General features: G+C 45.3%; 1 protein-coding gene across 4 annotated transcripts in view; it reads left to right on the forward strand.

The window, feature by feature from the left end:
* Fam120b (family with sequence similarity 120 member B) overlaps window positions 1–23,110 on the forward strand; it is a 45,102-nt gene extending 21,992 nt beyond the window's left edge. For 2 of the 4 annotated variants that reach the window (XM_050135698.1, XM_050135697.1), the window contains exons 5-10: window positions 1,717–1,889; window positions 5,141–5,233; window positions 14,155–14,361; window positions 15,611–15,719; window positions 17,570–17,662; window positions 19,396–22,695. In XM_050135698.1, coding sequence (XP_049991655.1) covers window positions 1,717–1,889; window positions 5,141–5,233; window positions 14,155–14,361; window positions 15,611–15,719; window positions 17,570–17,662; window positions 19,396–19,499 — 779 coding nt within the window. In that variant the 3' untranslated portion in view covers window positions 19,500–22,695. The other 2 variants (XM_050135699.1, XM_050135700.1) reach the window with 2 other exon arrangements.
* Window positions 23,111–26,777: the final 3,667 nt, after the last annotated feature.

Genomic DNA, 26,777 nt, shown 5'->3' on the forward strand with positions numbered 1-26,777 from the left:
GTGAGAAATGTCACTACTTGTTCAGTCAGGGAGTCCCTCGGTCACCACTTGTGTCTATGATTCTGGATATATTTTGCAAATCTCCAATTTTTTTTTAACATTAAGTTTTTCTTTATCCAGAAGTATCATATTCTTGAAGAAATGGTCTTTACTGTCTGGAGCAGCTAGGGAACTTCACCCTTCACTCACTGTGGTGGAGGGGACAGTCTTCGTACCGTCTTATCTCTGTGTTTTAAAATTATAGAATGTCTGCATGGGAGAATGTAGGGTATTTTGCTTTTCTTACATTTTTTATTTCTTAAAAATTTGCAACATCTGACTTTTATAGTGAAAAAGCTTTTCTAAATACTTTTGGAATAACTATAGTGGTAGACATTCATTATTTCCTTTATATCAGAGGTTAGCAAGCCTTTTACATCTAATGTCTCATAGTAAACGTGGTCGGCTTTGTAGGCCCCGTGACTCTCTCTTACTTGTAAGAGTTTGTGTCATCGAACTGGAAGAAGTCACAGACAGCATGTGCACAGGTGAGCACAGCGAATTCCCACTGAAACCGATGAACTTTGAATTGATGCTGGGGTTTTCTATATTTGCTTGTGCTAGGAAGTATTCTTTTTCTCTCAACCATTTAAAACAAAGTGGTTCTTAGTCCAGAGGTTCACAGCAGCAGCCCTCATAAATGCTGGGAGTCATGTCCAACAGATTCTCAGATACCCTTCGTGACCTTGGAGTGTGATCTCTTAGTACCAGTCTCTTGGGTGACAATTACATTTTCTTTCTCCCAAAGAAAATATTAACAAAAAATGCTTTTGGTAAATGAAACACTTTAGCCTTTTCAGCACTGCAAGTGATTTGCTGCCTTGTTTGGCTCCTGATGGTGGGAAATTCACTACTGGGAAGAGTGAATGGTCGTGTTTGAAACAAAGAATTCCCTTGGAATCACTGGCTTCTGATACCATTTGGTTAGCTGCTCTGTTCTCATGGTGAACATGGGAGACATTCGACCCTAGTTACTCTGGAGTTTTGGCACAGGTTTTCTGTCAGTGCCCAGCAGAGAGCCACAGCTGCGGGAGAGGTGCTGCCACCGAGGTTGTTAGACCAGCACCTCCGTATTTGTGTAGACTCACTGTTTGTCGCCTGTATTCACAGCATCTGTCCTTGTCAAGTTTAACAAGTAAGAACCCCTCCCCCCACCCTTGGAATTGTTTCTTTGTATCTGCATAGTATAGAAATGGACCCCGAAAAATTACCTTTTAGGGATTTGTGCTCGGTTTGTATCCACAGATCTCATGCTCAGCAGGTCTGTGTGTATCTCAGAAAATGCACAACTAAGTCTCTGCAACTGATTCATTGGTACATAAAAGTTAAAAAACACCAATTTGGAGGGGTTAGAGCCAACTGAAGGGGTGGGCAGATGGCGTTCCTCAGAGCCTGCCGTCCTGTACTAGATCCCTGAATGGAAACCAGCATGGATGTAAGTGAAAGCCCCTTTCCCTACAAACCTACGTCCTAGAAAGGGTAGGTCAGCGAGTATGCGCCTGCCCTGTCTGTGGGTTTGTTTTCTTTGAAACCAGGAAGCTGTACCCACATTTGCTCTCTGGTTCTATTAAGTTAAGCCTTGATGCCCCACGTAAATCAGATAGGGGAGAGATGAATCATTCTTCATTGTACTTCCAGAAGCCTGTCGGGACCATGCTATATGAATGTCTTTTTTAGGGCGAAAACCTAGTTTGGAAGTTCTGTGGCTGAGCCAAGAGCCAGCAGTGCAGGCCCGGCGGCTGGACACGTTGCTAGCCTGCTTCAACCTCTCCTCCTCCAGAGAAGACCTGCAGGCGGTTGAGAGCCCATTGAGAGCACTGTGCTGCCTCCTAATCTACATCTTCGTCCAGGTAAACTCTGAGCTCACGGTTCTCATATATAATAAATATATAGGTGCTCCAGCTGCCACACGGTCTGGCCTCACCTTCCTGGAGCGCTGTGAGTCTTTCTGTGGGCCAGTTCCCATGACCTCTTTCCACAGAGCACAAGTAATCCTTCAGGTTAAGAGGTTAAGTCAGAAAGTTAGTGTGTCAGCAAGTCAGTGGTGGTGTGTATTTATTCTCAGGATTGGCTGTCCTCTCAGAATACTTCGGTAGACCTAGAAGGATAGATATATCATAAAATATGGTTTTATGTAGTTGATCTTAAATTAACTTTTTAAAAATATTTATTTCATTTTATGTGTATGAGTGTCTGGTTCCACCCATTCCATGTGTGCATGTGTGCCATCTTCTATGCCTGGTGCCCATGGAGATCGGAAGAGATCCATGCATTCCCCTGGACCTGGAGATATGGGTGGGTGTGAGCCACCATGTGAGTACTGGGAACAGAGTCCCGATCCTTTGCAAGAGCAACAAATGCAGATGCCCTTAACCACTGAGCCCGGTCTCCTGAATTAGCCCTTTTTGGTTGCAGCGTGGAGTAAAATTGCATATCATTCATTATATGAAAATTGAGTTGAAACTAGTTTGATTTACTCCAATCTATTTAACAAGACTTAAGTCTGATTTGAGGAAATCTTGGAAAAACATTTATAATAGTTACTTTGGTTATTGCTACAATAAAATTCCTGGCCACAGAGACTTAAGGAAGAGCTGTTTGGCTCCCAGTTTGAGGGAACAGTCTGTCCTGAGGGAGCTCACGGTGGCAGGGGCACAAGACAGTTGTTTGGGTTCCGCCCAGCAGGATAAGTGCTGGTGCCCAGCTTTCTCTTGTTGTTCAGCCTGGGATCTCCACCCCCATTTGCTGTTCTTTCCAGTCAGTTAACCCAGACTGGAAACTCCCCCACAGGCACACCAGAGGCCTCTTTTCACAGGGAATTCTAAACCCCATCAAATTGTCAGTCATGCTTAGTTACCTGTGAGAAAGACACTTGAGAGTTAGACCGTCCCCTAAGTGTGTTTCAGTTTGTTTGGTTGGTTGGTTTTGTTTTTTCAAGACAGGATTCCTCTGTAGCTTTGGAGCCTGTCCTAGAACTCACTCTGTAGATCAGACTGACCCTCAAACTCACAGAGATCCGCCTGCCTCTGCCCTCCAAGTGCTGGGATTAAAGGCGTGCGCCACCGCCGCCCGGCTAGGCGTGTGTTTTAAGAACAGCCTCCACAAACCTGATGAATTGTGGATAGAATTAAATGGTAATGAGTCTCAGTCTGAGCAGAGATCGCTGTTTCCAGATTTTAAAATCTGTATGTGTGCCTGACTTTGTCACAGATCCTACATTTGCAGGATTTTGCTTTCATTTGTATAATGGTGGTGCCTCTTTTGGAATAGACATGGAAGAGGGTAGTTACCAGCGTGTCCATGTATCTTCACTTGACTGGTAGTGTGTGCCTAGGTCAAGTGCTGGACCGCGTCTTTCCAGGAGAGTTTCAGGGTTAGGTTGGCATAAAGCCTGTGTTCTTTCTGGTTTTGGGGGACCATTTTATCTGAAAGAGGTATACAAGAATTTTATTTTCCAGGTGCTCTTGGTTAAATTTCTCCGATGGATTTGTCATTGTCCTGTTTCTTTCCCCATAGTTTTTGCTGCCACAAAAAGAGCTCTTATGTAAGAGTAGAATTACTTCATAAGTAGTTGACAAGTGTGATTATTGTGCTACCTACTTTTATGTGAATTTAACACAAGCTAGAGTCTTTTGGGAAGAGGGAACCTTGACTGAGAAAATGCCCCCACTAAATTGACCTGTGGGCAAGCCTGGGGGACCTGCTGTTGACTGATGATTGTGGGAGGGTCCAGCTCCCTGATGGTGATGCCATCCCTGGGTTGGTGTTTGTGGGTTCTTTGTGAAAGCCTGCAGAGCAAGCCTTAGGAAGCAGGCTAATAAGCAGCTCCTCCCATGGCTTCTGCTTCAGTTCCTTTGATGCGCTATGATTTGGAAGTTTAAGCTGTTGTGGCCACTCTGTTTTATCACAGCCCTAGAGAGCTGACAGTTTTATTAGTTGCTTTTCTCGTTGCTGTGTCAAATGCCTGACAGAAGACCTAAGTGAGGAAGGGTTTGTTCACAGCTCATCATGGCGGGAAGGCACATTGCTTTCATTGTCAGGAAGCAAAGAAAAGCAAACGCTGACACAGGGTTTCTCTGTGTCACCTTGGCTATCCTGGGATTCATGCTATAGACAGGCTGACTTTGAACTCTCAGCGATCTGCCTGCCTCTGCCTCCAGAGCACTGCCAGCCTGCTCAGCTCATTCTTTATCAGTCCAAGACCTCCACCCATGGGATGGCACCACCCACATTCATCACGGGTCCTTTCTCCAAGGCAGCCTCCCTAGAGGGAGTGTGCTTCTATGGCGATAATGGAGTCCAGTAGAGATGGCATTGAAGATTTACTGTCTTAGTGGCTCAGCTCAGACAGCGTCAGCCTCAGGAGTGTGTGAGATCTAGTAGGCAGAGACACCATGTCTTTGGGTCACATAACTTATTTTAAAAGCTACATTAATCCTTCCCTGTCTGTCTTTCTCTCAGTTCTCTGTCTCCCTTTGTTTTTCTCCCACTTTTTGATTCCAGAGAACAGAGGGGCCTTATCCTCTGGGTCCCTTATTTATGTAGCTGGGATCCAAGAACAATGGTGACATCAGGATTGTTGAAGTTGGCTGCTCCCCCAGTCCTGGCCACCCCACCTCAGCCTCTGAGTCATCCGTTTTTGACTTTTTATGCAGAAGGGATTGCACTATTACCCTGTGGAGAGCTTTGTGTCATAGAGTTGTGGATGATGAGAGTAAAGGCTGTGCGTGTGTGTGCACCCCTCTCTGTTTGTATGTGCACCTCTCTCTGTGTGTGCACCTCTCTCTGTGTGTGCACCTCTCTCTGTGTTTGTGTGTGCACCTCTCTCTGTGTTTGTGTGTGCACCTCTCTCTGTGTGTGCACCTCTCTCTGTGTGTGCACCTCTCTCTGTGTTTCACCTCTGTGTGTGCACCTCTCTCTCTGTTTGTGTGTGCACCTCTCTCTCTCTGTGTTTGTGTGTGCACCTCTCTCTCTCTGTGTTTGTGTGTGCACCTCTCTCTCTCTGTGTTTGTGTGTGCACCTCTCTGTGTGTGTGTGTGTATGTGTGTTGTACATTTATAACAAATGGAGGCTCACACTGGCCCTTTTCTGTGCTTTTCAGGTGGACACTCTTTCCCTGGAAGATCTGCATGCATTTATCGCTCAGGCCTTGTGCCTCCAAGGAAAATCATCCTCACAGCTCATGCACTTAGAGGTATAGTCATTCATCACAGCCATGGCGGCAACCACGCTGTGCTCACAGGGTCAGCATTCTTTCTAGCCTTTTCATGTTGTAGTTGGCACTTCATAGGAGGCGCAAGGCAGGCATGTTTCCTCAAGGAAACACATGGTCATCCTCCGTCGGCAGCTCCCAGATGGGTATCATTTCCGACCCTGACAACTGCTGCATCCTTGTTCAGGACCCCAGGTTGTTTCAGGGCCTGACCTGGTCTTCTGAGTTTGAAGAAAAGCATTTGTCATCCTCTTTGGCCTCAGAGAAACAATGCCTTCCCTGGTCCAAGCTCATCTGTCATATCCCTGTGTGCACAGCAGGGTGGAGTCAGGCTGCTCTTCCTGTATCCTCACCCAACACATAGTAAGTGTGCATACATTTATTAAAACTTAGATTAGACTATATGTATAAAGATCTGTGTACATATTTCTATACTTACCTTCTCTCTGTAGCCATAGGTTCCCCAACTAATCATAAATTGAAAATACTTTTTTTTAAACTGCATCTATACTGGACATGTCAGTCAAATTCTTTATCAACCCAATCACAGTGACATATATTCACAGGGTGTAAAGGAATATTCCACAGCACAGCATAACAACTCTTCAGGTATTATTTATATTACATGGGTATGATTATTAGAGGTGACATGAAGTATATAGGAGCAGTCTGCAGGGCATGTGTAAATCCTGGATCATTTTGTTTGGAGGTTCTAGCAGGGGACATATTTCAGTCAGTTGTTCTCTGAGACTGAGCATAGCTTCAGGAGGGACTCTCATGGCTTGGTGAAGGAGAAGGGAAACCCACCTAGCCAGGCAGCTCAGCTGAATCAACCCTGGTAATCATTGGACGATAGATGTTATGGATAGAGTACCCTCACGTTCCTAGTTCATTTTGAAATTATTTTCTTACTAACATCTTTGTCATCAAAATAGTAATCTTGATTTCAAGACTCTAATAATCTTTAAAAGTTTTGTGAACCTCTGTACTTAGATAACTTGGGTTGTAGAGATTCCAGGAGCTCTTGTTAGATCTGAAGCCTTTGGGGTGGCCCTAGACGTAGCCCTGATACCTCTCTCTTGTTTTCTTCTTCGTACTTCCTCTCTTTAGCTTAATCTTTTCTCCTGGTTCTGCCTTCTGGTTGGCAAACTCAGTGTCTCTCAACTTAGAAGATTCTCCTAGAGTAGAGATTCTTATCTGTCACTTGTGACCCTTGCTGAGCTGTGACACAGCAGGTTCCACATTGCTGGACTCTCTCCTCCATTCCCTCTCCAATGAGAGTCTCCAACACTACACAAAATTGCTGAGACAGAGATGCAAACATGGCCACATGTTGTGTCAAGTGTACTCACAGAAATGTAGGCTGATTCAGGTCATTCCAGACTTTGTTCTATGTATGTGTATATGAACAGACACGCAGATGTAAATGGTTCTGAGCCATTCACAACCCTTCTGTGTCGTCTGTCTGTCTGTCTGTCTGTCTGTCTCTGTGGACAGATTGTGAAGGGATTCCGGCCGTTCCTGCTGCCTTTTTCATGTTGCCTCTCACTTGGGAAACGGCGAGACTCTGTGGCTCAGACAGTAGATTAGTGTTTGGAGATTTCACTTTCTTAATGACTGTATAGAACCAGAGCCATGTTGTCCTTTTTCTCCTTAAATGTAGACATAATGTTGCATCTGTCGTGGCCTAACTCCACAATGAGAAAATGTTAACACTTTAGAGGCAGGACAGGAGGAACTGTGGGTCTAGGCTAATACTAACCTTAAGGTCACTAAACTCTGCTTTTCTGTCGTCTAAGCAGTGACTGTTACCGATCGCGCCACCGTTAGCTTGTAGCACCCACACAGCTAGCGTCCGCTCAGGCTGTTGTGCTGGTACATCTCCAAGCCAGGCCACAGCTAGTCAATGCATGCTCAAGAGGAACATGGCAGTCATGCCGGAGTTCTTTGAGTCCCTGCCCCCAGCTGAACTTTGGATAAGTTTTAGGAGCATCTCAAGTGATGAGTTCAGAGCCTCTGAGGGTAGACGTGATGGACGGAAGAACGAGCAGTTGGCTGGGTTTGAATACTCCTTCCTCCCCTCTCTGTTTTTACCTTTATCTTATCCTCCTTTTTAACTTCATCTTTTCTGATGGCTCTACCCTCTGGTTGGAAAACTTGTCTCTTAATTTAGGAAAAAATTCCATCTGTCCTGATCTCATGCTGGGATGGCTTTCTGTAGGCAAGTCCCCATCAAAGAAGGGGAGTTATACATAGGTGAAGCCAGAGCCAGGACTCTTGGAGACCCAGGAATGCCCTGCACAGTGAGAGCCCTGACTTGTGAAAGCGGAAGGAGCCACACAGGACGGGATGACAGAGAAGCAGCAGAAGAGGCAGAAACTTGAGTGTGTTTGTTTTTAGAGCTCTGGATCTCCAGGAGACCTATCAGCGAGCTGCCCTACTCTTTTTATGTCGGTTCCTTGCCTGTGATCTTTATATTTTGCTATACTTACTAATTTGTAAGTCCTTTCCAGAATCCATCAAAAAAAAAAAAAAAAGAAGAGAACTGGTTTTCCTATTGATTCTAAGCCCTAGAGAGAGGAAATGCGAACAGATGATGGTCAGTGCTAAGGAACTCCACGAATATGAAGAAGATTTATGTATCATTGAAAACTGTATAGCATCTGCTTATGTACAAAGACCTGGGTTCTGTGGCTTGTCTCCAGCAACAAACCCAGAAAACGTGGAGTAGAGAATATCACAGCCTAGGGAGAATGAAGTGTTTGAGAGAAGGCTGGCAAACTTTGTTGAGCAGAAGGTCTGTCCAGTACTGACTTGAGATCACTCAGTTTTCTTAGACGCTTAGTTCTGTGGATTGCCTCCTCTTGGAACTTCATTGAGTTCCATGGGTTGGGGTATATTATTGTGGTTTTTTTTATTTAATTCTAAAAAGGTTTTAATTTTCTTCTTAGTGATCTGTCTGTTGGTGAAAGGGCAGCACTGAAGTCACCCGCTGTCTGTGTGAGGGTAAATGTGTTACTTTAGCCATAATAATATTTGTTTTATGAACTTGGGTGCTCTTGCGTTGGTGCATAGTGTTTAGATATGTAGCATCCTCATGGTGGAGTTTTCCATTAACACAAACGTAGTGTCCTTCCCTGTCTCTTCTGATTAGTTTTGGTTTGAAGTCTTATTTTGTCAGATATTAAATTGGCTACAACAGCTTGATTTTTAGGTCCATTCACTTAGAATACTTTTTTCCAAACTTTTATCCAAAGGTGGTGTGTGTCCTTGATGGTGAAATGTGCTCATGACTGCAGCAGAAAGATGGATCCCAGTTCCTAGTCCAGTCTGTCAGTCTGTGACTTCTTACTGGGGAACTGAGACCATTCCTGTGGCGAGTCACCAGAGAGCCGTGTTTGCTGATTTCTGCTAGTTTGTTATGGTGTAGGTGGTTTTATCCCTCTTTTGATTTATTATTCTGGGATTATTGATTTCTTGTGTCCTTCTGCTAGTTAACCTCTTGAGATGGAGGTTTTCCTTTTAGTACTTTTGAAGACCTAAACGGGTAGATAGAAATTGCTTGATTTTGGTTTTATAGCAGTCTGGACTGACATCTGTGGTCTCTCGGAGTGTGTAGAACATCCGCCCAGGCTCTTCTGGCCTTTATATCATGACTTTCCCTTGCAGCTCTTAACATCCTTTCTTTGCCGTGTGCACTTAGTCTCATGCGTGCTGTGTCGTGGGGAATTTCTTTCCTTTCTGGTCCTATATACTTGGTGTTCTGTGTGCCTTTGATAGGCATCTTTTTCTTTAGATTAGGGAAATTTTCTAATATAATTTTTGTTAAAAATATTTTCTGTGCCTTTGACCTGGTTTCTCTCCTTTCATATCTACCATTTGTGTGTTTGGTCTATTTATAATGTCTCAGATTTCCTGGATGTTTGTGTCTGTATTATTTTTTTAAGATTTAGAATTTTATTTGACTGAGCTATCCATTTCTTCTACCTTGTTTTTAAGACCTGAAATTCTTTCTTTTATGTCTTTAGTGAGGCTTACCTATACGGTTTTTGTTAAATTTTTCACTTCCAATTGAAGGCGTAAGTCACGAACAAGGCCACACCAGTTTGGAGTTATGATTAATAGGGTGTTATTTATTTAAAGGGGAAAACTTACAGATCACCGTCCCAGACAACAGCCATCTGCACAACCAGGAAGGGAGTCTAGTCTCCAGAGGAGCAGGAAGTGAAGAGAGCGAGCAGAGGAAATAGCCACTTTTTTAAAGGGAGAGAGACCACGCCCCAATGGGCTGGTATCACAGCAGCTATTGGTTGGAGGGGAGGAAGGACCTCCCGCAACATCCAATTGTATTTTAGTTTGATTTTTCTTTACTAATTCTGTCTTTGTTAAATTCTACTTTCATATCTGAAATGTTTTCAATATTTTTTTCAACTGCTTGCTTCTGTTTTCACAGAGCCTAGACAAGATTCAACAGCGAGAAACACTTCAAACCCCTCAGCCAACAGAACATGCTCTTTTGCATGGATGTGCCAAGTGTGGTGACCTTAGGGTCACTGGTAGAAAGTGCATCTGGGGTCAGAGGGTGTCACAGAGGAATGGAGATGGGCTGAAAGAACTAGGGGACCCTGGGTCCACACCAAGAGGGCAGGAAGTGGGCTGAGAGGAGAGACTTGTGCTGGGAGCTTCAACAGAACTGAGTACTCTGGAGAGGCTGGACCGGATGACAATAAAAGTTGCCTGCTAGGTTGTAGACTAGTGTAGCCACTGGGGGGTCCCTAGTAGAAAATGGGGGCATGGGTCTGTGAGTGTCACAGAGGAGTGGATGGGGCTAGAAGGAAGGGTTAGAAGGGGCAGCAGAGTCTCCTCTACAGAGAGAGTTCCAGGAAAGCTAGGGCTATACAGAGAAACCCTGTCTCGAGGAAATGGAGAGAGTGAGGGGAGGGAGGGAGGGACGGAGGGAGGGTGGGACAACCGGACCCTTAGGAGAAAGGACCCTTAGGTTCACAGCAGAAAACAGAGTGCATACCCCGATAGTCTGCCTCCACATGATCCATCCTGTTGGTGAACTGTCCCCTGGTCTTTTCCTTTCCATCATTGTTTTGGTTTAGGTTTTCTTCAGTGTTGATCTCCTTACTCTTTTTATGTTGTAAATTGGCTTCCTCATTTCATTCAGCAGCCTGTTTGTTTTCTTGTAGAAAATAGTGGGGTCCTCCTTATAATGTTACCATATTTATAATCATTCTCTTCAATCCTAACATCCAGAATTTCATCTACATAATACTAGTTAGGAGTTATTAGAAGGGGGTTGGTGATTTTTAGAGGAAATAAGTTGGCTTGTTTTTTTTTTAATGTTACTTATGTTTTGCACTGAGATTTGCAATATAGGGGTTAGAATATAGGTTAAGATTTGCTGTTCTTTTAATTGCCTTTCTTCTGTGAGTGGATGTGTTTACAGTGTTTATGAGAGACTGGGTTGTAATATAGTTCTGATGTTGCCATCTGCTAGACTGTTGTTCCAGTCACCAGGCTCTATCTACTCTGCCCCTGTGGGCCGAGTACCAGCTGCAGCTCCAGTAATTAAAGTACTTCAGTAATGTCGTTGCCGGTGACCACAGGACACTTATTAGTAAGGATTAATTTAGAAAGTAAATGGACCTCAGTAGTACTGTGAGCACTAACAGTGCTAGCGTGAGTGCAGAGAAGAAAAGACGTAAACAATCCATCCCTGTGAGACTGGCAATAAGCATTAGGTTGTTAGGTGGGAAGTAGAGGCAAAGGGGAAATGAGGTGGATATGTGGGATTTGGTTTAGTTGTAGACTAAAAAGAAGCAAAGATATGCTTAGTGATTAAACCAAGTCACTCGTGGACTTCAGAAGATGCAGCACCAAGTGGAATCGATTTCTCGGAGTCAGAAAAGAGAAAGGAAGAGTGTAAGAGTGTGTGATACGAACAGCAGGTGACAGCGTTGGCCTGTTGTAGTGTCCTCCTGTACTGGGTAGATGAGAAATGGCTGTCGTGGGCACGGAAAGCTGGGAACATCTAAGAAAAAGTGAGCACGGGCCTGAATGTGGTTCCCTGCGCTGCTCTGGCTTCGCCTCCTCGGTCTTGGTGTAGGTTGTGTTCCCTGTTGCTTTTAAATGGTCTCACCTCCCACCACGACGGCTCTCAGCTCTGGCTGTTTTGGTGGCTGTGGAGAGCTGAGGAAAACTCAGTCCTGTTGAGGCTGCTGCCCTCCCACAGGGTCCTCGGGAGCTGCTGGTTTCTCTCCCTGGGCAGTTTTATCTTCCCTCATTTGTGTGTTGGTGGTATATACCTGGGAACAGTCACTGGGAACCCCTATGTGAAATTCCTGCCACTGCCGTTCTGTAGATTTCCTGGCAGGAGTCTTTTAGCCCAGTTTGCTTGGGGGAAGCAGCTTTGCGAGGGGCGGCTGCTGAGTGGCGGCAGCAGATCCATTCATGGGGCCTGTGGCAGAGGAGACTTGTTGAGGTGTTGATCAAATGTATTTCAGGACTTGGAAAAGTAGCAGATGGAGTGATAAAATATTCATATCCCTTTAATTCCCAAACGGTGATCAGCGCCTCCGTCCAATGTGGCTTCTGTTCTGCCATCTTATCCAGAAGCCCTCCGAAAGGAAAGTCTCAAGGGAATTACAAAACCAAAGCAAAACAATAAACTCCAAGCAAGAGTTAAACTTGAGGATGGAAGAACCACATGCAGAGTTCAGTTATATTCCCCGTATTGTCTTTGAACACAGGGGAACTGAATTATGAAAACAGTGCCATTCATAATTTTTTTTTACTAAATTGAATTGCCTAGGTACAAATTAAACATATGTAAGGTTTGTAGGTCCAAATTCGCAGTCTTGCTCAATGTGGTGGTGCATGCCTTTAATCCCACTCCTGGGAGGGAGTCAAAGGCAGGACCTATATAGTGAATTCCAGGACAGCCAGGGCTACATAGAGAACCCCCTCTGCAAAAAGATGATAATCTCAATTAAGCAGGTGAGAGAAAAGCCCCGCATGTGAAGGCCAGAGGACTTCACTCACAGTAAGTGAAAGAAGGGCTGTGTTAACAGACTTTAGAAGTAGTTTATTAAATTCAGTTCTGCTCATGGGAGACTCCGCAGACCAGACGTAGAAATTTCATGTTAATGAAGAGCTTCTACAGACCCTACAAAGAATTCCTGTGTCTCTTTCTAAAGAGTGACAGCTTCCAGAGTCACAAGCAGTTGGAGCAGTTCAACCCCTTCAGGGTGAAGGTTAAATCTGCAGTGACCCAAGCCCATGATAAACAGCTTTTTAGTTAATGAGGCAGGGTCTCCACATGGTGTCCCTGCTGGCCTGGAACTCACTGTGTAGAGCAGGGTGGTCCTGAACTTGTGACAACAGGCTCTGGCACTACAGCCGTGTGCCAGCGTGCTTGTGCTTCAGGTCCTAAAACAATAGTCAGATTCATGTAGGTGAGGCCTGTCTAAGAACAGGCTGAAACACCTGCCACTTTCTCTGACTTTTTTCAGCTTTATTTACTGTGTCAGATGTGTAATAGTGTTTAAGGTAACATTGGTCAGTGTGAGCAAAGTGATTCCAAGAAGGCGATTAGCTTGCTGGTGCTCTGGTTTCCATGGGGTTTCTTAGACATCTGTAGTGTTGATGCCGGCAGTGGGCTCAGCGTTCCAGACCCATGGTGAATGCGTGGCCTCTTGTGGGACTGTGGGGCCCTTTGTTAGCATAAAGGGTGACTCCTCCATCAAGAACAGAAGAAAGCTGAACATAAAAGTCTGTTTAACAAAGAAAAGAAGTAGTTCGTATCAGCAAGACATTTTTTTCTTTTATGTGTATGAGTATTTTGCCTGCATGTATGTCTGTACACCGTGTGTACCTTGTACTCTACATGCAGAGGCTAGAAGCAGGCATTGGGTCCTCTGGAGCTGGAGTTACAGACAGTCACTATGTGGGTGCTCGAAATCAAACCCAGGTCCTCTGGAAGAGCAGCTCTTAACTGCCAAACCAGTTCGCCAGAGCTGAGGCAAGATATTCTTAATTTATAAAAACTCAGGCACCAGCCTTTTAAGATTACATAATTTGCCATTTTATTCTTAAATGGTATTCATTCGAAATGAGATTAAGTATGGCTTTTAGAAAACATGGTGAGTGGCTCTCCCTTTGCCATTAAAGAAAGTTTTTCAGGGGAACAAAGCCAAAAATTATCTTGTAAGTTCTACCTAGTGGCCACCCCTTGTGTTGGCCCAGATTTTCCTAGAACTGTGTCTTAATTCCTGATCTGTCTGTGACAAGACATCGTGACCAAGCAAGCAAGTTTACCTGGGAGAGAGCATGCACAAACCCAAGGCGGACACACACACGTGCACACACACACACACACACACACACACACAGAGAAACAGGTGGGGAGACCTGAGAATGGTATGGTGTAGGCTATTGAAACTGCAGAGTACCACTCCCAGGTCCACACTTCCTCCAAGGCCACTCCTCCACCAACAAAGCCACACGTCCTAATCCTTTCCAAACAGTTTCACCAACTGAGGACCAAGCATTCAAACATATGAGCCCATGAGAGCCATTTTAATTCATACCACCACAAGCAGGATGATTATGTTCCAAATCTGTATAAGGAGAGAACCGCTGCCCTGGTGGGTAGAGGTGAACAAGGTCGTGAACTGGCCTGGGTTCCCATCCTGCTTCTCCGGCCAGCTTGTTTGCCAGGTCTCTTCCAGTCAGACGTACGCAGGAGGCCAGTGTCATGTTCAGGGTTTGTCAAGCGCCTGTCCTAAAGACAGCTTCGTGGGGCTGACCCCCTCGAGTTACCATTTTGCTGCACCCATCTAACTTCTGCTTGGCGCTGTCTGTCTTGAGCTTGCTGTGCACGTCTGTCTCCACAGCCGGATTACATTAACTCCAGAGCTGTGCAGCTGGGGTCCCTCCTCGTCCGTGGCCTCACCATGTTGGTACTGGTCAACAGCGCATGTGGCTTCCCCTGGACAACAAGTGAATTCATGCCCTGGAATGTCTTTGATGGCAAACTTTTCCATCAGAAGTACCTGCAGTCTGAAAAGGGATATGCTGTGGAGGTTCTCCTGGAACAAAATGTGAGCTCTGGTAACTGTATATTGGAATAACGAGTAGGCGTGAAGTCATTGACTCTAGTGTACCTGGAAAGTCTGCCCATCCCATTGGTCAGGTTCTCCAGAGTCATCCCCATCACCTCACAGAGGTGCAAGAACTGTGCTTACGTTTCTGTAACTCGTGTCCACACATGAGGGTGGCCTGGGTTAGCGACATCGGTTGACGTCCATGTAGCTAATTGCTTCTGTAGGGAGAATGAGCTAAAAGGGCTTGCAGTGTCTTCAGAAGGTCTCCCAGACAGCAGACTAGCTGGGCAGACCGTCCTGCTACAAAGGCTGCCCATGTCCTGGGGCTGCTGACTGCTGCCCTGGGGTTCCTCAGACAGCAGACTAGCTGGGCAGATAGCCTTCTACTACAAAAGACTGCCCATGTCCTGGGACACTGACTGCTGCCCCGGCTTTCTAAGTACAATTGCTTCATGATTCCTGGAAGATTTCCAAATGAGGCCTCCCGCCAAGCTCATTTGGAATGTTTTATTACCCACAGGGATGAGAAGGCGGCGTGGTTGTGAGAGAACATGCTGATCTGTTAGATAAAACACTCCCGAGTTTTCACACCAAAGGGAAAACATTTGGCAGTGTGTTGCTGTCACCGTTTCTCACCAGAGTTCCAGGGTGTTGCAGGGTTTGTGAGTGTTCAGAACTTAGAGGGGCAGAAAGGAAACCCTTTCTCAGCTTTGGACATTGCTCCAGCAGGGACTGAAGGAGATGCAGGTCTGGGATACAGCTGCCCATTATCCTTATTTGTGTACCTCAAAATATACAAAATTCCTCCTTGAGCACCTCAAACCCACTTAAAAGAATCATCGAGGGTGAAGTATTGATTCATAATTCAAGAGGCTATGAGAACAGTGCTGTTTACCCTCCCCCCATCTGCTGCTCCGTGGTGACCCCAGCATTCCTCTCCGTGTTCCTGGATTATCACAAGAGTAGATCTTTAGCCACCACTCTTTAGTCTACACAGGATGGAAACAGTCATCCTAGGTGTTTGCTGCTGTTTCCAGGGGTCTCAGGAGGGGAACAGTCATCAAGACCCTCTTGGGGTCATGCTAATAAGAGTTGTCACTGCCTCTACTTGGTGGAGACTATGCAGCTAGGCTGGCTGACGTCCTAGGGACAGAGACCACTAGTAGGTCCCCCGTCCCCCCACCTCACACCCTACTCTTTCACGGAGCATGCGGCCAGCCTGCATTTTCATCTGATCTGTTTGCAGAGATCGTGGCTCACCAAGTTCCACAACCTGAAGGCTGTGGTCTGCAAGGCCTGCTCCAAGGAGAACCGGCGCATTGTAGGGAGAACACACTGGAGCTCTCACTGCACAGGTGGGCAGGGTTGGCGCGTCCCCTTCCTGTCGCATAACGTGCTGGGGCCCTGGGTAGACTTGCCTGCTCTCTTGTGATTTACTGATAAAAGAATGATAAAATTATGACAGATGGATATGACTGGGCTATACTCATAGCTTAAGTTCTGTTCCCATCAGGAAGAATATCTCAGGAAGGACCCGTTTGTTAATTGAATGAAGAGCTTTCTCTAACGCACCATCTGCTTCCCACAGTTCCCTTTATTAAAGGCTGCATGGATAATGTGTGTCTACCTTACAAAACTTGAGGTTTAGTTTTTCACAAAACAAATGGACAGTAGAAAAATTCAGTATGTATATACGTATATGTGTGCAGTCATGAATGGTTTTAAAAAGTGGTCTTGATTTGAAAGGAGAGTAGAAAAGGGCAGGTGGGAGGGAGGGGAGAAATGTTGCAATTAAATTATAATCTCAAAAAGAAAATCATTCAACAGGAGCTATAAAAACTCATGGTGCTGTGACCTAACCTGGCCACTCTTGAAAGACGATGCCCTGCTGAAGGGCCTTCCTGTGCTACGGTTCAAGATTCTCACCCTTCCACAGAGCTTTTATCATGTTAAGCAGTGGCCAGTGGATCCTAGTCAACCAAGGGGCTCTATAGGGAGGGTGTCAGTGACAGGCATTCCCATAAGCTGGGTGCTGGTTCCACAGTGAGGAAGCCTAGTGGTCTGGAGAAGAGTGGCTGTAGATTCAAGTGATTACAATAGGAGGAAGGTCGGTAGGAGTTGGGTATAGAATCCTTCTTAATACCGAACTTAAGAGAGTTGATGTTTGTATCCATTACAAATTGAGGAACTTTGGAAGGTTTTGAAGTGTTGTTATCAGAACTGCACTCTTAGGATAGCAGCTAGTTTGGTAGTCAAGGGAAACAGGATCAGGAGATGGCTAGCCCAGGGGTTGTCCTGGGTCCCAGATGAGAGGTGACCCTGGGGGAAGCGCCTGCTCCCTTGGAAGGTCTCAGGCATCACTAAGTTGTCTTTTGATCTTTTACCCTCACTGGTGGGTGAATCACTTGGGCGCTCGCCCTGTTTGTCCAAGGCTTCAGACAGAAGAGGAGTTTGGTCTCTGAAGGGCCTGCCATACATGTCTTTTACTTGGGGTTCCTGGCCAAATGCCACACTGCCTAGCAGACACACTCCAGAGTCTGTGGTTGGCACTTGTGGTAGGAACTCAACTCTCTTTCTGTGGAGCATGTGAAATAAAGATACCTTAAAAAGTATAAGATAGTACGTAGTTAGTGGGAGTTAGTGATACAAGGAAGACATCAGAGTATAAAAAGAATGTATTAATGCATTTGTGGGAAACATGGAGGAGCTCACCACATCCCAGGAATATGCTCAAGGGAATCATCCATATGGTTGTGTTATCTGAAGAGAGGCAGGAGGTGGGCCTCCTCGTTGGAGGAAATAGCTTTTGCAGTAGTTTGCTCTCTACATTTTAAAGACACATGGTGAGGTATTTCTTAGTACTGATCGTAGGCCACCATTTGGCTTCCAGTACAGATTGGCCGCACCTCTTCTTTTTTTTGGATTTTTGAGACAGGGTTTCTCTGTAGTTTTTGGTGCCTGTCCTGGAACTAGCCTCGAACTCACAGAGATCCGCCTGCCTCTGCCTCCTGAGTGCTGGGATTAAAGGCGTGCGCCGCCACCACCGCCCGGCAGCCGCACCTCTTCTGAGGCCTTTTCTGTAGTCTTGGTCTCTTTCTGCTGCTGTGTGCACACTGAAGGTATGCTGGCCTGGTGTCATTTGTACACTGTTATGTGTGAGATGAAATGAGTGACCTGTGCTGATGTGTTGACCATGTTCCCACAGGGAGGCTGGGGAGACAGGGCTCCAGCTCCCACAGGACAGGCTCCACACATGGCCATCCTGGGCATGGGCAGCCATGGAGAGATCAGGGTCCAGGTAAGAGGCTACCACACCAGCCTTCATAGGGGCTGCATTCCTTTGTGCTGTGTTTGTGCTGAAACTTGCTGCATTTCCTGTGTTTGAAAACCAGTTACATATTTACATTGAGAAAACAGATCAGTGTGTTGCCATACCTAATTCTTTGTTTAGTGGAATAGAGACAAATGATAATCTTGCTTGATGGTGATATGTCTGCTTCTTACTGCTTTATCTTCTACCAATTTATTCCTCTCTTATGTCTCAATGTTTATAATTATCCAAAGGGTTTTCTAAGGTCGCTAATGGAGGGCTCAAACAGCAGTGTTCTGCTCTCTTTCATGTCATGGATCACATTTATAAGTTAGAAATGCAGCTTCTTATATATCGTACAGGTATATTGATAATCACTCTGTACTTAATTTGATATGCAATATTTATACTTAAATATTTAGAGAACCTCTCATCAGTGTTTGAATTCAAATTCCTTTTAGGTTTCAGAGCTAAACTTGATAGACTGAAATTACCTAAGATTATGGCTTTGTCTTTTTATAGAAACATACTCAAATGTGACTTTTGCTTTTGTAAACTGGTGTGTGCAGATTCCCATGTGGCTCAGATCACTGTCCTAAAACACAGCAGCTCTTCAGTCCCAATACAGTGGCAGTTTGAGCAGTCCATTCCTGTGATGCTGCTGAGGAAGGACTCTCCTCATGCTGTGGCCAGCATGCGTGTACCATGCCCAGGCTGTGGACAGTACGCGTGTACCATGCCCAGGCTGTGGACATTGTAGACAGCATGCGTGTACAGTGCCCAGGCTGTAGACAGCACGCGTGTACAGTGCCCAGGCTGTACACAGCATGTGTGTACTGTGCCCGGGCTGGGACAGTGTCAAGGCTTATTTTCTTGATTTGGGTATTGAGCAAACTTTGAAGCTGCTGTGTAGTTCAGAATAATCCAGTTCCTGGTGGGCGTCTTTGAAAAGAGAAGCACCAGCAGTGTTGACTTGGGTTGACATTTGACTCCCTTGAAGTAGCTGAACTTACACAGAATACCCCACCACTCCTGACTGAAACTCTCCAGCACAGCCTATATCCAGGGCTTTCTGCCCCTCTACCAGCTGGCACATGACTCTTAGCTGACCCAGACAGATGTTTGTCCAGAATAATGGCGAGGGAGGGGCAGAGATCTGACTAGGTAGATGTCTCTTAAGGCCAAAGACCACCAAAAGTAACAAAAGCCTGTAGGTCTTCTTTGTAAAGCTATGACTCTGGAAATGGCTTTAGCCGCTAGGGTTAGATAGGATCTAGGTGTAGCTATCTGCATGTCCCACCCTGAAATGTTTAAGGAACCTAGATCCTGACACAAGGCACCTGGCTGAAAGTCAGGCTAATGTTCTTGAGGCTTTGGCTCTTTGCAGTTGCTGTGCTGGAGGAAGAGCTAGTGGTCCTTCCTTGAGCAGCTAGTCTCCAGTGATAATTCTCCCACTGCAGAAGTCACTCACCCTTCCTTTCCCTGCCAGCAGCAGCAGTCCACCTGGTCTGCTATGCTAAGGAAGGTGGTACCTTCTCCTTGTCCTCTTTGGCCTGCCGTTACCCCATTCCCATGTGCAGAATCTTTATGCTAAGCCAAATGACAGCTGTTCAGTTGTGCGCAGTAAGAGGTTTAGTTCTCTAGGGAAGCTTGCACCTTCACTAGATACAGGAGAGCACCACTAGTATTGTCAGACTGACTGTGTCTGATGCCTGTCTTAGGTGACTGTCCTGGATCCTTGTCTCTGCCAGGCTGTTCCACCAATCAGCCTGTGTACCTAGGGCTCCACGGTGCTAGGATTCTTTGCTTTTTGGTTGGTGGATGAGTATAACTCCTCCAGGTGAGTAGGAAGGGTGCTGTTTACAGAGGTGCCATAGAAACAGGCCCATGCCCGTCTCCTCTGGGAAGCCTGGGCCTTAGTAACCTCACCCGCAGCTCTCAGGACAGTGAGAGCTGCATCTCCTCACCACCATTTCACAACCAGCACCTCGGTGCCTTTGGTTTTCCTGACAGATATTCCTTAGCATAGCTGCACTTAAAAAATAAAGCAAGAAAGCCTACTGAAACTGTGAACCCTACAAAGAGTCGCTATATCCACAGATCCCTGTCCCATGCTGAGTGCCCAGGAAGAATGTCACAAGAATTGGGTCATTCTCACCCCTAGTGTGATGACAGAAGTTACAGGGATATGTTTCAAATGCACTAGGGGAACCAGTTCTTCCTGGGGTTGTTGTTGGTCATGGGGGTGTTGATTTCTTCACATTGTTTTAGCAGAGTACTGAGCATGTCCTCACAGAAGAGAATAGAGTGGCTCCCTAGGAGAGATGCCCTGCTAGAGAGATGTCTACCCTGGTACCCACATCACTGCACAATTCCAAGATCCCGGAGATAGCATGGTGTCTGTATGTCCCACCACTGTGACAACCAAGATCCCGGAGATAACATGGTGTCTGTATGTCCCACTACTGTGACAGCCATCTCCATGACACCAGGATGCACCCTACCTATGTGGTGGTGTCCTTGTGACCGGTGATGAGGCTAGAGGCCTTAGCCACATGTAGACAAAAGTTTAGGACAACGAAGCAGAAGGCTGATGAGAAAGTGGTGGGAGCCTCCTGCTGGGCCCACACCTGAGGGTCAGAAGCCGTAGGAATTGAAGGACTGGAAGTGCTGTGAAGGCTAGTCATCAGTTGTTCCAAGGACATGTAATCCTATCCCAAGGTAATCCTTTCAGGGTGCTCTTCCCATTCCTGTTTATAAAAACAATTGCTACCGTGGGAAACTGGGAACATGCTGAGGAACTCGGGGCAGCAGCCACAGCTCTTTGGTTCTTTGTCTGCATGCCAGGCTTCTCCTGATCTCCTGGTCTTACCCAGGTGGGCTGCACTCTCTCACACACATCAAGGATCTCAGCCATGGCCTGGCCTGGTACCATTCGATCTCCTTCTGGACTTTTTGCATCTTCAGGACTGGGTCCTCTCTGAACTGCGGGCTTTTACGCCCCCAGCATTCTACATGCCACTGCTTCCTGGCCTTTTGTCTGTGTCCTGGGCCACGGTTCTATAGCCTAGCACTGACATCCCTTTTGTGAACTCAGGCACTGAGCAGCTTTAATGAAACAGATGTGTGGGTACCCTGATTGCATGCTCTCCAGTGGTTTACTGGGCATGATATTCTTCAAGTGCTGGATGATGGATTCTTCAGTCTCACTCCTGTTGACTCAGCGAGTGATGTCATGATTCCCGGTGTTTTAGTTCTAAATTCAGTAAGCATACCCATAACCACCAGTTTTTGAAATCTCATTTCTGATGTATATATCTTGGAAACTATGTTTACACATATAAAGAAAATGCCAGACAATCAAAAGCAATAAGCAAATTGTTGTCCCTGGCACAGATGTGCAAGCCCTGGGGGCACACAAGGCCCTGGACAGTCGGTCCTGTCCAGCCAGTGACTGTATAGCAGCTGACTGATTTACTGCTCATGCAGGCTGGAAAGTTCCAGGAGGGAGCTGGCTTCTGTCCACCTACTTGGCCACAGTAAACTTGACACATTGAGAGTCTATACTGGTGTGTGTGTTTTCTAGCTTTAAGACCAGAGGAACCCATTTACCCTGTTTTTCTGATCACTTGAAAACAGAAACATGGTATTGGTCACATGTTAAAGCCCACAAACTACATAGACATTGTGTCCTGCTTTGAGACTTGGGACTTTGAAGGACAGCTCTATTTTATTGGGTTATAATAGAAACAATCTACTTTTTCTGTGAAATTACTGAGGTTGTGTTTTGGGCCAGTACATTTTTATAGTGGGTTTTTCCCTGGCTTAAATATTTTTGTATTTCATCAACATATAAAGTAGAAAATTGTTACTGTTTCAAGATTAGAAAAAATAGACAACATTCTTCATGTTAAAAAATAAGACTCGAAATGCTTTATGTTCAAAATGGCAGTGATCCCTTTTGTCATAGTTCACACATTTTCAGAGTCTGGACCTAACTGCATAAACGTGGGCCCTATAGGAGCTGAGGTCTCGGGGTCACTGCAGTGACTGCAGCCTGGCAGATGGGGTAGGTGCACCCCAGAGGTAGCCATCATCCCAGCCACCCTGTGACCAAATGGCTACCAGAGTTGAAGTTTTGACTTCTCCCTTGCTATTCTTCAGCCCAGCTGGAGAGGAAAAAATGTGTTAAGTTCCATTAAGGAGCTGTAAACTTAGGTGGGATTCTTCACTTTGCCCCTTCTCATGGTGACCAAGAGGGGCCTGCACACTAGGAGGCTACAGGATGGGAGTGGAGATGACAGGGTGGTGAGGTTGTGTTAATCTGGACACCTGTTAGGGCCATCACCTCACACTTCAGGGTCATTAGGCAGGGTGTGTTAAAGCCATTGCTTTCAAGTACCAAAGAAAGCCAAGAGCAAGACTTGCAGAGAAGTGTGTTATTGAGAAAGAGCCTCTGTGTGTTGTTATCCTGCCTGTAACTCAGAGATGGCCTGCCCCTGCATCCTGAGTACCACCATGCCCAACCAAAAAGTGTTATCTTTAAGATGTGGAAACAGTTTTCTTCAAGGCTAGCTCTGCTCCAAGTCCCTTCCCAGCATAAGTGTCTGTCAGAGGCAGGAAGTGGCCAGCTACACTGTGGGGTTGGGGGGCTTGTGAGCTCAGCCCTGGGAGAGCCACACGTGGCTTTTTCTGTGCTTGGCAAGAAGTCCTCTCAGCCATCTGCATATGAATTTCCATTTCCAGAGTCATTAGCAGTAATAAACATCTAGATGTCCTGCAGATGGTTAGAACTGGCACCAGGAGAAACAATTTTGACAGTTTCCTTCTACTAATAGCACTACCTCCTAATTAATTGCTTCCACTTTAATGAAATAATTATAGAACAAAATTTAATGACAGGTGGTCACAACTGAAAAATGTTGTCCTCCAGTACCACTCAGCAGTCTGTCTTTATGCGTACTTAGAACAGAGCTACTGTTTGGAGACAGTGCTTCTTACTTGGGTTTTATTTCTGTTTGGTGCAGGAGGCAGACAGTATGAGCACGACCAGTGGAGAAGATACTAGACATCTTGCAGGTGGAGTCCTCACCAGTATCTTAAATGAATCAGTAGGTTAATGTGTCACATGCACAGCTTCCCGACTGGGGTCCACCGACTTAATCCAAGGAGTGTTTGCTTCTTCCAGGAAGTGGAAAGACAGTGCAGTGCCCAGACTCTGCCCCCTTCAGAGAATCTTCAGTGATGCCACCCAGTCGTATCAGCAAGGAGGTGGCAACTGGAACCACACTGTAAAAGAAGGCACAATTCCTTCTTTTCAGAGGCTTCTCCCACATGCACTGTAAAAAATGTCCATTGGTTTGGTTTCAGAGGCTGCTCCTGACCCCGTGACCCGGAACACGCATCATTAGCATCACGTATGCTCCCTGATCTTACCCTGATCTTAGCAGGACTCTGATTCCCTCACACCTTTTCTTATTAGATTGTGAAAATGTTTTCCTAAATCATTAGTCCTTGATATCATGGAGTCTTAGCTATTTTTGATACTGTGAAAAGACACCATGACCAAAGCAGCTTACAAAAGAAAGCACTTAATGTAAGGCTCGAGGTTCCAGAGGGCATGTCAGGGAGCCAGGCAGCAGGCAGGCTGAGGAAGACTCACAAACTGGGAATGGCCCTGCACCCATTGACACGCCTCCTCCAGAATGGCCACGCCTCTTCCAGCTCGGCCACACCTAATCCTTTCCACCAACTGCAGACCAAGCATTCAGACATATTAGCCTATGGGGGTCATTTTAATTCAGACCATCACACATGGTATCTAATAGCCATATAACCTGTCAGAAATTATTTTTTTCATTAGAAATTCTAACAGAAGTCAATTATCCCACAATTTCTTTTCTTGATCCTCAGAAGTGTTTGGATAGAAGAAAAAAAAAAAACCTAGATTCTTGCTTGTTTGTGGGAAAGTTGGTTCTACTTGGAGGTGAGATGGCTCAGTAGTGAAGGACATTGGCTGATCTTCCAGAGAGCCTGGGTGTGATTCCCAGCTCACACCAGTCTGTAACTCCAGTTCCAGGGGACCCAACACGTCTTCTGGCCTCTGTGGACTCCAAACACATAAAAGTGATGTACAGACATACATGCAGACAAAACCACCCATAAAGGTGAAAAAACAAGTAATTTTTTTTTAAGCAGCACAGTAGGTCAGACTTAGAAGTAAGGTCCTCTTTAACCTTTGAAGTTACTCCCTGTCTCCACTGGGAACACAAGAGCAGCGGTGCCCAGGGCCTGACAGCCATGCTTGTCTCTAGGGACACTTGGTTCACTTGGGAGATGCACTCCTGACCCCTGAAGATGTATCCTGCCATCTCTAAATCTTTAGTAAGCCTCTAGAAATGCTCATTTTCGTCTTCACACTGACAGTTATCCAGACCACTAGCTCCAGTGTGCTGTGCAGAGCATGCGACGTCCACCTCGACGTCCTTACATGTACCAGAAAAGTCCATAGCTCCCACACCTGAACCGTTTGTGTTTGTTCAGCTTCTTCAGGACTTCTGCATACTGTGTCTGCAGGTCACTGCTGTGACCTTAATGCCTCAGTGTGGAACTTGCTTTTGTGATCCTCCAGTGAGTATTTCCCTTTAATATCTACTTCCTGTCCTCATTTTTGCTTCTTTGAAACATTGCTGCCTTTAGAAGGTCTGTTTCTTTGCTGTTCACTTGTGTAACTTTGGATCAAGTTTCTGATCTCTCGGATTGAAAGTATATTCCTATGAAAGCTGTTTTCCTTCGCAGAATCTGTATTCTGACTTGTCAATAAAATGTGGATGCCATTCACAAGCTCAAATAAGCCGTTGTGTTGGTGGGATGTTTATGTCTTTTAAAATACCAGTGTGCAGAGCTTTGCCAATGAGAATATTGCTTCTCTTGTTTTCCAGTCAAGTGGTAGAATTTCCACATATCAGTTTAAAATAAAAATATGTTTTTCACTCATACTTCTTTCCTTTTATGTATGTATTTGTTTATTTATTTAAGACAAGGTCCTGTTCTATTGCCCAGACAGTCCTGTGAATCCCGAGGTCTCAGTGTTACCCCCTGTTGTACGCAGCTCCTCTCTTCTTTTTGGTATACATGTCATATCTTTCTTTTTCTGTATAGAGAAATAATGCTAGCCCAGAATCTTACGGTCAGTGTTCCTAAAGTCGGGAAGATCAACGCATTTTCAGGAATCAAAAAATTGGAGTGTGCTCTAATAGGATGGATGCTTCATCCCTTGGAATAAGGAACTGTGAAACTGTGGAACAGGCAGGTGTTGCTAGGCAGCTGGGCGCTGGGAAAGCAAGTAAGACAACAACAACAGGGCAGGCTCAGCTCTGGGTTGTTACAGGAAAGGATGAGCATTCTGAGTGAGAGGAAAAGTGAAGGCATGCTCTCTTTCCTTGCTTAGAAGACAGTATTTTTATTATCTGTCAATATTTTTAGAAATATATGCTAAAATGTATGTAGAACATGATATGAATTAGAAAAAAACTGTAAAAAGGCAAGTCACTTGCACTCTACGCCGGAATCAATTCCAAAGTACAAGGAAAATGGAAAGATAAATAGAATAGCACACTTGTTTTAGAAACCAATAGATCAAGTACAACAAAAATAACGACATACATTTGAGCAGTAAATGCCTTTTGGTTTATATTCTTTTTGAATGCCTGTGGACAGTGATAGAATCCAACTATGAGTTAACCCTTAGCAATCAGCTCACCATTCTATTTATTGAGGAAATGACTTGCAAATTTATTTTAAAATACTAATAAAGGTACTCCATTTAAAACTTACAGAAGGGAAGTGATGTCACAGAACATACCTCAGAAGGCACCAGGAATCCATAATTCCCGCTCAGTAGCAATCCTACCAGCATTAGCGTTGAAACTGACTGTCCAAGTAAGCTTGATTGATACATTGTCGTTAATCTCCACTAATTTCAGTGGCTTAGCCAGTGACAACCCTGTGTGCATGTCTGGTTCAGGCTGCCCGGGCCAAATGAGCAGAACACCTTGCCCTCCGAATGGGGTGCTGTGTGGCGGCTGCTCTTTTTGTTTCCTGGGAAACATGGGGGCTGGCTGTCATGTGTCCACTCCCCTAGCTTAAGTAACTCCCACAGGGTTTAAAGGAATACCACCTATGGGTAAAGATTAATTAGGGGCCGGAGAGGTGCTCAGCAGTTAAGAGCACTGGCTGCTCTTAGGTGACCTGAGTTTATTAACAGCACCCACAGTGGCTCACAACCATGCCTCACAACACACACGGGTGGTACATAGACAGACACACAGGCAGAATACCCATACACAAGAAATAAATACAAATTTTTGCCATCTAAGGAGCCAGTCTTTTAAGGATCAGGACATTCAAAAGCAACCCGGTGTAAGGGCAAATTTAGCAGTCCAGCAAACATGGTCGGGTAGGGAGGGGAAAGGAGTGGAGACTCCAGGCTTTCCTTTCAGGTTGACTCACAGCACCAAGAGACGGTCTAGTCAACAAAAACAAACCCTAAGACTGATCACAGAAGTATACCATAAGACTCAACATTTTTAACTTTGATCAACAAAGTCACAAACACAAAGAAAAATCAGGAAATGTAATATATCCAAAAGCTAGAGATAACAACTTATCCCAGAGGAAATCAAGACTTAAAAATGCTCACAACCGTAAAGGAAGGCATGAACAACCTCTGTTAAGAAATGTATGAATANGCTTTCTCTACGGAAATAGCACATCTAGCAGCATGGCTTTAATATATATTCAAAAAAAGAACCAAAAAGCAGTGTAATAACAGAAATGAATGATTCCCCAGAGTAGCTCTGAGTAGACACAGCAAATTTGGAAGTTATTAAGCCTTAAAAAATTAAAGACTAAAAGGAAACAACTTAAGGAGCCCATGGAACCCTGCACTAGTTACTTCTCTAGTGCCGTGATGCAGTACCATGACCAGGGAGATCACAGCACAGTTTATTTAGGCTCATGGTTCCAGAGGGATGAGTCCGTGATGGCAGAGTGGAGGTGTGGAAGCTGGAACAGGAAGCCAAGGGCTCACACACTTAGCAGT

This window comes from Alexandromys fortis, unplaced genomic scaffold (genome assembly GCF_014885135.2).
Source record: "Alexandromys fortis isolate MF-2015 unplaced genomic scaffold, M_Fortis_MF-2015_v1.1 scaffold_23, whole genome shotgun sequence".
Taxonomy (NCBI): domain Eukaryota; kingdom Metazoa; phylum Chordata; class Mammalia; order Rodentia; family Cricetidae; genus Alexandromys; species Alexandromys fortis.